Below are 10533 nucleotides of genomic sequence, written 5' to 3'. Positions count from 1 at the left end.
GCTTTACAGGAATTGCTTTTTTCAGAGCACTAGCATGCATTACCCCATTTTGAATCACAGCTTATTTTGAAACTGAGTAGGAGTTGCTAAAATTAAAGTATCCAGGAGGTAGGTATTAAAAGTTGATTGAGTTACTTTTATAACTGGTAATTTGCCAGGGTATGCAGCCCCATTCTCTCTGATACCTGAGACTTTACATAATGCCACCAAGTCCAATGCCACATTTAAAGGTACTGACCGAGATCAGATTATTTTATAAGGGAGTAAGTGCCTGTGATTTCTTTTTGACATACTGGAATTTTATAATCAATCTATAAGCTTTAGTAGTATAGAGGATACATCTGTTTAAGCTGGTTTCTCTAACAAATGAACTATAACTATGAAAACAAAATTTTGTTATATTTATAATATTTATTTTTATAGACACTGTTGACACAAATGATAGATGTTTCAAATTTAACAATAAACTAAAATTGAGAAAACAACTCAAAATCGAAAAGGCATTGTCCTTAAAAGGATATATATATTTATTTCTTTTACTATTCTAGGCCAGTTGCTTTTCTACTTACCATATTATGCTAATGCCAAAGTATCTCTTGACATCTGTAAGACTAATTTTTAATTATTTGCTTTTGTAGCTGTTTCTATTTCAAATTCTACATGGGTTAACTTATTGCCAGAGAAGAATGGTGTTGCATCAAGACTTGAAACCACAGAACCTTCTCATTAATGAAAAAGGGGATTTAAAGCCAGCAGATTTTGGTATGGAATAATTAAATATTATAAATTCCTCCAGGTGGTTAGGTATAAAAGAATAACCATTGTCACAATGTGTTATCACTTTCATGTGAATTTGGAAATTTTCTCTGAGCCCACTGAACAATAATTGACATAATTTTGTGAGTGGTTTACATTGGTTGTTATCAACAAATACTAAAAAGTGTGGGTTCCCATGTGTGGCCCATGGACTCCAGGTTTTGGATACCCTTTCATGGAGTGTCCAGAGATAAAAATATACTTTCAGAAGCACACTAAATGTTATTTGCTTTTTTCCCTGTGCTAATATTTGCACTGTTGATCCAGAAGCAATAAGAATAAAATTGCTGTTTCCTGGTATACATTCAGGCAGTGCCACCAAAATATATCCCGGTATTCTTTACCACTGCACATTCTTAGAGAAAAAGTATCAGTTACACTTAAAATATTTTGCCAAACACTAAAATGCATTAATTTAATTAAATTTCCATCCTTGAGTAAATGACTAGTATTTTTGTGTTGTATATGTATGATGAAATGGGAATTATATAAAAATACATGGACTGTACACAGAAATACTATAGTTATCTCAAGGAAAAGTTTTTGGGTGATTATATGCCTACTACCTGAACTAGCTCCCCCCTTTTTTTTCAAGGAACATCATTTTTCTAGAAAAATTGACCAACAGACAAACTGTGGTTATTCAGACCTAGATATTTGTAAGATTTTTCTTGAAATGAATGAATTAATCTTGTCAATTCAAAGAAATAAATTGCACGTATTTCTTGCCAATACTAAATTTCAGGTTTACAAATACAACTTATATTTTGAATTTTTGTATCTGCTGCTTTAAGCTTAATATGTTCCCACTACTTAGAAACTTTTCTGATGAGGTCAGTTATGATATTAACAAATAGAGGGTTTTTAAAAAATTTGAATAAATACATAAAAATTTCAACTTATAACTCAAGAATAAATATTTTCCAGTTATCATCACCTCATATTATAGAATCATGCATGATAAAAGATTCATTTAAAGTGCAAGATTGAGCGCTGCCCCTGCCAGCCCCCTCCCCTGGCGGCAGCAAGCAGGCTGCGGAGGACGCGCCGCCAGTGCCTCTCCTGCGTGCCTTGCCCTGGGCGGCCCGGGGCTGCCATGGCCCGTGGGTTCCCGCCCTGCCTCGCAGGCCATGGGAGAAGGGGGCGCCCTGGGGCGCCGCAGGCCCTTCCCCGGGGCGCCGCGGTGGTGCTGGTGGCAGCGTCAGCACCGGCAGCAGTAACAGCAGCAGCGGCGGCAGCGCTGGTGGCCGGGCCTTGGCGGCGGCGAGGGCGCAGGGCGCGCCGCCATGGGCCTGGCCGGGCTGCAGGAGAACCTATTTGCTGGGCAATCAAAAATCTATTCCTACATTTGCCCGAACAAATGCTCTGGATTGCGTTCCCCCCTTCAGGAAGAGAACTCAGTTGCACATCATGAAGTCAAATGCCAGGAGAAACCATTAGCTGGAATCTACAGGAAGCGAGAAGAGAAAAGAAATGCTGGGAACACCATACGAAGTTCAGTGAAGTCGGAGGAACAGAAGATCAAAGACGCCAGGAGAGATCCCCTGGCACCTTTTCCAAATCAAAAATCTGAAGCAGCAGAAACTCCAAAAACTCCAACCTCGTCTTGTGATTCAACCAATGCAGCTGTTGCCAAGCAGGCTCTGAAAAAGCCCCTCAAGGGAAAACAGGCCCCTCGGAAAAAAGCTCAAGGAAAAACGCAACAGAACTGCAAGCTCACCAATTTCTACCCAGTCGGAAGGAGCTCCAGGAAGAGCAAGGCTGAGCTCCAGTCTGCAGAAAGGAATAGAATAGATGAGCTGATTGAAAGCGGGAAGGAAGAAGGCATGAAGATTTACGTCATTGATGGCAAAGGCAGGGGTGTGATCACCACCAAGCAGTTATCCCGGGGCAACTTCGTGGTGGAATACCACGGGGATCTAATTGAGATCACCGACGCCAAGAAGTGAGAGGCTCTGTACGCACAAGACCCCTACACGGGCTGCTACATGTACTATTTTCAGTATCTGAGCAAAACCTACTGGTACGTGTACCATGTGAACGACTCTCCTGCCCTCTGGGCAGAGAGGATGGGCCCCAGGGCCAGAAGCCACAGAGCTCCATTGCCTTGGTTGGGTGCTTGCTGCCTTGATCCAACTGTGATGTGGCGCTTTATTGTTTGTGTTTTAATGTTTTTTTTCATTGTCAACGGACCTTTATTTTACTTAGTTACATGTGGTGCTGAGGATGGAACCCAGCACCTCACACGTGCTGGGCAAGTGCTCTGCCACTCAGCCCCAGCCCAGCCCCAGCCCAGCCCCAGCCCAGCACTGTCTGTTCTTAGTGTTTGGGACTGGAGCCCCCAGGAGCAGAGGTGTCCTGCAGAAGCCTGCTGGCAGCTCCCCTGACCTCTCCCTCCTCAGGGCCTCTGGCTGTAGAGCTCTGGAAATCGCCGATCCTCCTTCCTGGCTCTGCCCAGTAGGGCTCGTGTTTATCTATTTATTTATTTATTTATTTTGCAAAACTCTGCCGCTGCCTCTCACACCTCCATAAGGAGCCATTTGGACTCTACCCCAAGTCCCCACCCTGGGCCTCTGGGTTCTCAAAAATCACTTAAAAATAATAACCTTTATTTATTTTTATATGGTGCTGAGGCTCGAGCCCAGTGCCTGGCAAGTGGTTTACCACCAAGCTACATCCCCAGCCCTCCTGAGGCAGGAGGATGGTGAGTTCAGAGCCAGCCTCAGCAGCAGCGAGGTGCTGAACAACTCGCTAAGTGAAACGCAAATAGGGCTGGGGAGGTGGCTCCGTGGTTGAGTGTCCCTTACCTCCCACAAAAGAAAATCGCGCTTTGAATTGAATGGCCCAGAACCCGGCTGTAGATTGACATGCCACCAGGGTCAAGGGCAGGCGCAGCTCTGCTGGATTAAAGCCTTTATCCATCTGATACCCTCTCGCCCTCCCGCCAGGGTGGACACAACCCGAGAGACAAACCACTTGGGAAGACTGATCAACCACAGCCAGCGCAGGAACTGCCAGACCAAGCTGCACGACATGATGGCGTGCCCCACCTCATCTTCATCGCCTCAGGCGACATCACGGCGGGGGAGGACCTGCTGTATGACTACGGGGACCGCAGCTGGGCCTCCATCGAGGCCTACCCCTGGCTGAAGCATTGACGCCGCCTCCTGCCGCCCCTGCTTCAAAGGACAAAAGCCCTCAAAGGGAGATGATTTTTTTTACACACAATCTTAGTGGATTACTTCAGATGTTTTTAAAGAGTATATTCAGATGCCTTTTCACTGTAGTATTTAAATATATGTTGCAGGTTTCCAAGGTAGACTTGAACAGATGGTCTTATATTACCAAAACTTTTATATTCTAATTGTTTTTGTACGTTTTTGCATAAAAGTTGAACGTTTGTGCTTCCTGTGCATGCAGTCAAAGACTCAGCACAGGTTTTAGAGGAAAGAGTCAAACGTGACCTAGGAAGCCGGGTGTTGCCTGCCTCCAGGTGAAGAGCCAGGACGGGCCCACACCCGGCATCTGAGGACAGGCGGGTGCAGGGCCATGTTGCCTGGATGGATGTCTTCAAGCTCTTGTTCTCACGTCTGGACAGGCGCACCTCGAAGTGTATGACTATTTTTTAAACAGGTTTCACAGTAAGCTAGTCTTCCCCTCTGCTTTCCTGAAAGCTTACTGACCGTGGCCAGGGCTCGGCCGGGCCTAGACGCTCTCTTCCACAGGCGGCCGCTCTTCTGGGCACCCGGAAGCATCAGGGTGGGCAGTCACCCTAGAGGTGGGCAGGGACTAGCGCTGCTCCCTGCCCCTGCCAAGGCAGGGCTTCCTGAAACTGGGTTAATTCTTTATAGAAATGTGAACATGGAGTTTATTAAAAAAAATAATAATAATAAAAGTTTAAAAAAAAAAACAAAAAAAAGAAAAAAGAAAAAGCCACAAAATGTAAAAAACTAAGAAAAATAAAGTGCAAGATTGACAAGTAAATTTTAACAAAATTATGAATAGTTTATGAATATAATTTGTTATATATTCTTGAATAAAGAACTTAATCTAGAGACTTCCTAACACTCTGCGGCACCGAGCTCCTTCCCGCGCACCACCGCCCCCTGGAGGACAAAATCAGAGCGCCGGGTCCCGGGGTTCGAGGGTTGCAACTGCTGAGCGCTGGTCCCGCCCTCGGCTGGGTCCCGGCCGCGCCCGTGCGCCTCCCTCCCTGCCCTCGCTGCCCAGCCACATCTTCCACAGCCTGCCACCCGGAGGGACCTTGTCGAGGCTCAGCTGGGGATACGGCGAACACAATGGTCCTATTCACTGGAATGAATTTTTCCCCATTGCTGAAGGTGACCAGCAATCTCCGATTGAGATTAAAACCAAAGAAGTAAAATATGACTCTTCACTGCGACCTCTTAGTATCAAGTATGATCCAAGCTCAGCTAAAATCATCAGCAATAGTGGCCACTCCTTCAATGTTGACTTCGATGACACAGAAGACAAATCAGCTCCATGTTGTCCATTGGAATTCAGACAAATACCCCAGCTTTGTTGAAGCAGCTCATGAGCCAGATGGACTAGCTGTCCTGGGAGTATTTTTACAGATTGGTGAACACAATTCCCAACTGCAAAAGATTACTGACATTTTGGATTCCATTAAAGAAAAGGGCAAACAAACTCGATTCACAAATTTTGACCCATTATCTCTGCTTCCACCCTCCTGGGACTACTGGACATACCCTGGTTCTCTGACTGTTCCACCTCTTCTTGAGAGCGTCACGTAGATTGTTTTAAAACAACCTATAAATATTAGCTCTCAACAGCTGGCCAAATTCCGCAGCCTCCTGTGTACAGCAGAGGGTGAAGCAGCAGCATTTTTGCTGAGTAATCACCGTCCACCCCAGCCTCTGAAGGGCCGAAAAGTGAGAGCCTCTTTCTGTTAGCAGTGGTCTCCAGTGTGACTGCCGAGAGACAGCAAGCAAAACTAAACACAAAAATCCCCACTAACGGTTCTTTCTAGAATTTTAATCTAGGAGTACCATTTTATGATCAGCATCAACACCATGAAGAAAGCTAGATCTCTCTAATTAAACCGACTTGGCTCATCTGCTTCAGTTTTGCATGGAGGAACCAAACAATAAACTCGGTCTGATGTTAATAAAACCCCTGAGGTACATGTGCTTCAGTCTTTCAAAAACATGGCTGGCCTCACAAAGCTCAGAATGTACTGAAGATCCTACCTTGCCATAGACTGACTCGCTTCCTCAAGTTTCTCTGTGAAGTTTAATGACAAACTTAAATCATTTCCAGAATGATAGGATTGTGAAACATTTTTCTAAACAAGTGATTCTGTTTAATGTTTTAATATAGTTTATTCATCAAAGTAGATATTCCCTTTTAAAGTGAGTATTTGCCATGACTGTGTTGCTGATTCTCATGTGATACTTTTAATAAAGTGCAAGATATGAGTGTTATGGGGGTAGAATGTATCTACTCAAAGTGTCCACTTCACAGAGCAAAGACAGCCATATGGTTTTGGTGAGGGATTCCCAAGGCTATAAATAGTGATTTATACTTTAATCAATCATACACATATCATATTCTTTTGGTAATGTTAATAATGAAGTAGCTAGTAATTGACAGGATGCAGTGTCTGCCAGTTTATGGCATTACTGTGGTTTGAAATAAACAGATCACACAGTAGCCCTGAGCATGACGAACAGTTTTCCTGTTTTTGCCCTGTTTTGACAATAGAGCAGGGAACAATCCTTTGTGGGTCATTTTTAGGTCAATTAGTGAAAAAATGATTTGTGTCTCATATAAATACACCATTGGTCCATAAACCCTTCAACCCATTTCCATGGCAAATCCCATTTCCCCATTTCTACCTACCCATTAGTCTATTAAGTAATTTTGTAAGATGGCATTTGATGTTAATTTTAACCTTTTATCTCACGTTTATTTTGGTTGCTTTTGTTGTGGAAAGATGAGGGCAGTGTTCCCTTTGCCCTTTCTGTTATGGAGTGACACCAAGCATTAACTTAATAGCCACATTTAAGACTTGAACACGTGCCATAGTTCTGTCTTCTCAGAGAAGTTTGCCTGAGTGTCTTTGATTTGATGATTTGTTTCAGGACTCTTCCTCTGAATGTAGATTTTATTAATTGAAATTATTGTTATATCCTCCTTAATATAATAAGTGAGTATCAGTAAATTGTGTCCCATGTCGTCTCCTGGTGAAAAAGATGAGCTTCTGAAGATTAAAGTTGGCACCTTGGTCGCTGTTTCCTATCACTGTCTCTATCATGAGGCTTTGTGAATTGATATGCAGTAAATATTTAACGAATTGTTTAAAATTTTTTTGCTATCTTTGTGATTATTTCTCTGCTTGAGATGAAATCCACTATAAATTAAAGTAAAATATGTTATCTCTCAAAAATTGTTTCTGAAAGGAGTATTTATTAAACCTGATTTGTATAACTAGAAGTTCAAGTGGTTTAAAAAGTACCCATGTTGGATGGGAAGACATTTCTTTAGTTTGGAAAGACATGTTGTGAAGCATCCTAGTGAGGAAAAGAAGGCTGCTTTCTTAGAGAATGTAAGTTGCAGTATCTGGATGGGGTTTAGGATAGGGATTGTGATTACTGTGTGTGAGAATTATCACTTCATAATTTACTGCTTCTACTGCAGTATTACATCAGTTCTATGCCACAGGTTGCCCCTTAGTAGAATAAAAAAGTCTGCACAGTTCTGATCTCCTTGAAGGTTGTCTGCTTATTTTTACATCTTATAGAGGCAAAAGGTTTAAATGTGTTTTAAAATTACTATATTGTTTCCTTTACAAAAATTCAATTTTAAATGGTAGTATAGATCTCTGGTGTTTGTTAAGCATTTTGTATTATAATATAGATTGGATTTAACTACAATAAAAACATGAAAAAACTGTCAAAAAAAAAGAACTTAATCTAATTCCAATATATCAAAGAATTCTATCTACAGTAATTAGAAAATACTACTAAAATGTTTCTCCTCTTTTCCAATTTCATATCAATGAGATTTGATTTTCTTCATATAGCTATATATATCATGATATATTGTGATATGGAGTAAAGCAACATATCAAAACAGAGAAAGCAAAAGTAAATACAGAATACAGCTGTCTTCTGTCAAAATAAACTCTAAACAATTTATTAATGTGTTAAAAAGACCATTCTTAGCTAATTTTTTAGAAAAATTTTTCATAAAATGTTATTTATATTAACATGAGAGGGAGGTTTCAAGATGGTGGCCTAGAGGGTGGCTGCATTTCATGTTGCTCCAGGATTCAGGATTCAAAAGAGGAGATATTGAGAGACTTGGGACCAACTCAAAGCAGCCGGGTGAGTCTCTCCCATTGGGGAGGCATCCTGGATGGGACTGTAGTCCGGGAAGGCAGGGAACTTTGTGAAACAGAGCTGCCGGCGAGACACCCCTCTCCCCACTGGAGCAGTGAACTTGGACAACTGGGAGCATCGCAAAGGAGGCCGCTCAGCACAGCGCTGGGACTCAGAGCAACCACTGGGGCTCTGGTGGCTGCCCAGGGGAGGAGCGGCTAGGAGAGCTGTGTGGACTCAGAACACCGGGGCCTGCCCTGAGGAGGAGGAGGAGGAGGAGCATGGTGGGTCATTTGGACTCACAGTGACTGCATTAGAGCTCCAGGCGGCTGCTCAGAGGAGAAGGCGAGTGGTGAGTTGTTTGGACTTAAAGCAACCGCTCCTGAACACAGGGGGGCTGCCTGGAGGAGAAGCGTGGTGGGTCGCTTGGTCTCGAGTGGCCGCACCAGAGCTCCGGGCGGTTGCCCAGAGGATGCGTGCAGTGGATCACGTGGATTCAGAGCCAGTCAGAGCGACCGCTCCTGAACACCGGGGGTTTACCAGGAGGAGGAGGAGGAATGGAAAAGGTCATTTTGACTTGGAATGATTGATTGCCCAGGGCTACGGGTGGTTGGTGGGAGGAGGCATGCAGTGAGTTGCTTGGACTCCTAGTGACCGCACCGGAATACTGGGCGGCTGTCTGGAGGAAGAGGTGTGTGGCAGGTCTCTGGGACTCAGAGCGATTGTACAGGGCCCCAGGTGGCTGCTCAGAGGAGGGGCCACATAGCCCGGCAATTAGTTGCACAGCAGGGTCCCATGATCTAGGAGGATTCTTGGTGGAAGAGCCCCACAGAGACATGCTTAGGGGCGCAGTGAAGGTTCCAGGACTGCGGGCAGATTCTCTGAGGAGGAGTAGCCTAAAGAGATTCATCTGCAAAGGGTGAGGCTCCAAGGCCCAGGAGATAGGGTCGGGCCCCAGGGAACTTTGCAGAGGAAGGCAGCCCAGCCCAGATGATAGCTGTAAATTGAGGGGAACCTCTAAGAGGGAACTGACCAACAAGACCTCCCCACCGGGTGAGTCTTCCCTGCTGGGTGAGGTTTCCCCACAAGAATGGTAAAACCAGAGACACAGGCCCAAATAGGCCTTGCCTCAGCCCACAGTCTAGTTCCCCTTTGGATGACAATTGGTCAAAAAGTGGAGGCACCTCTGAGCACTAGCAGGGAATATACACCATCTGAAGGCCACCACTCCTAGAGAGGCAGCTTCCTTGTGGAGCACCGCATTATCAACTTCTTCCAAGACTTCAGCCTACTGAAGGCTAAGAGAGGATATATATAGAAATCTTCAGGGACATTGTAAGTCAATAGAGGAAACCTACAAATTATCAGCGGTCCACTGATACCTGAAAAATATGAGAAAACAAGGAAAGAAAATGCAGCAAACAAATCTAGATGTTACATCAATGAAACCCAATGACAGCATGGCAGAAGAAATGACAGAAAGGGAGTTCAGAATGTACATAATTAAAATGATAAGGGAAGCAAACGATGAGATGAAAGAGCAAATGCACGCACTGAATGATGAGATGAAAGAGCAAATGCAGGCATTGAATGATCGCGCCAATCGACAGTTAAAAGAGCAAATACAGGAAGCAAAACATCATTTGAATAAGGAGTTAGAGATAATGAAAAAAAAAAAACCAGAAATCCTTGATATGAAGGAAACAATAAACCAAATTAAGAACTCCATAGAAAGCATATCCAGTAGGATAGAACACCTGGAATACAGAACCTCAGACATTGAAGACAAAATATTTAACCTTGAAAACAAAGTTGAACAAACAGAGAATATGGTAAGAAATCATGAACAGAATCTACAAGAACTATGGGATATCAAGAAAAGGCCAAATTTAAGAATTATTGGGATTGAGGAAGGCTTAGAGAAACAAACCAAAGGAATGAACAATCTATTCAATGAAATAATATAAGAAAATTTCCCAAATCTGAAGAATGAAATGGAAAATCAAGTTCAAGAGGCTTATAGGACTCCAAATACACAAAATTACAACAGACCCACACCAAGGCACATTACAATGAAAATACCTAACATGCAAAATAAAGACAGAATTTTAAAGGCTGTGAGAGAAAATAACAAAATTACATTCAGGGGGAAACCAATACAGATATCAGCAGATTTTTCAATCCAGACCCTAAGAGCTAGAAGGGCCTGGAACAACATTTTTCAAGCCCTGAAAGAAAATGGATGCCAACCAAGAATCTTATACCCAGCAAAACTTACCTTCAAATTTGACGATGAAATAAAATCCTTCCATGATAAACAAAAGCTAAAAGAATTTACAAAAAGAAAGCCAGC

At 43.2% G+C, this 10533-nt stretch overlaps 1 protein-coding gene and 1 pseudogene across 2 annotated transcripts; both read left to right on the top strand.

The window, feature by feature from the left end:
• Window positions 1-2054: 2054 nt before the first annotated feature.
• On the top strand, window positions 2055-3284 carry LOC306652829 (N-lysine methyltransferase KMT5A-like). Its single transcript, XM_079125507.1, has one exon. The coding sequence runs from the start codon at window positions 2103-2105 to the stop codon at window positions 2763-2765; it is 663 nt and encodes a 220-aa protein (XP_078981633.1). The 5' UTR covers window positions 2055-2102; the 3' UTR covers window positions 2766-3284.
• A 1081-nt stretch (window positions 3285-4365) lies between these two features.
• LOC306652840 (carbonic anhydrase 13-like) lies at window positions 4366-7612 on the top strand (annotated as a pseudogene). Its single transcript has 2 exons — window positions 4366-4428; window positions 4871-7612. The product of its transcript is annotated as a carbonic anhydrase 13-like (transcript).
• Window positions 7613-10533: the final 2921 nt, after the last annotated feature.

Source organism: Sciurus vulgaris (assembly GCF_902686455.1).
Source record: "Sciurus vulgaris genome assembly, contig: HiC_scaffold_611_arrow_ctg1, whole genome shotgun sequence".
NCBI classification, from domain to species: Eukaryota; Metazoa; Chordata; class Mammalia; order Rodentia; family Sciuridae; genus Sciurus; species Sciurus vulgaris.
Note: the sequence above shows the minus strand (reverse complement) of the source record. Positions and strands in the feature narration are given on the sequence as shown.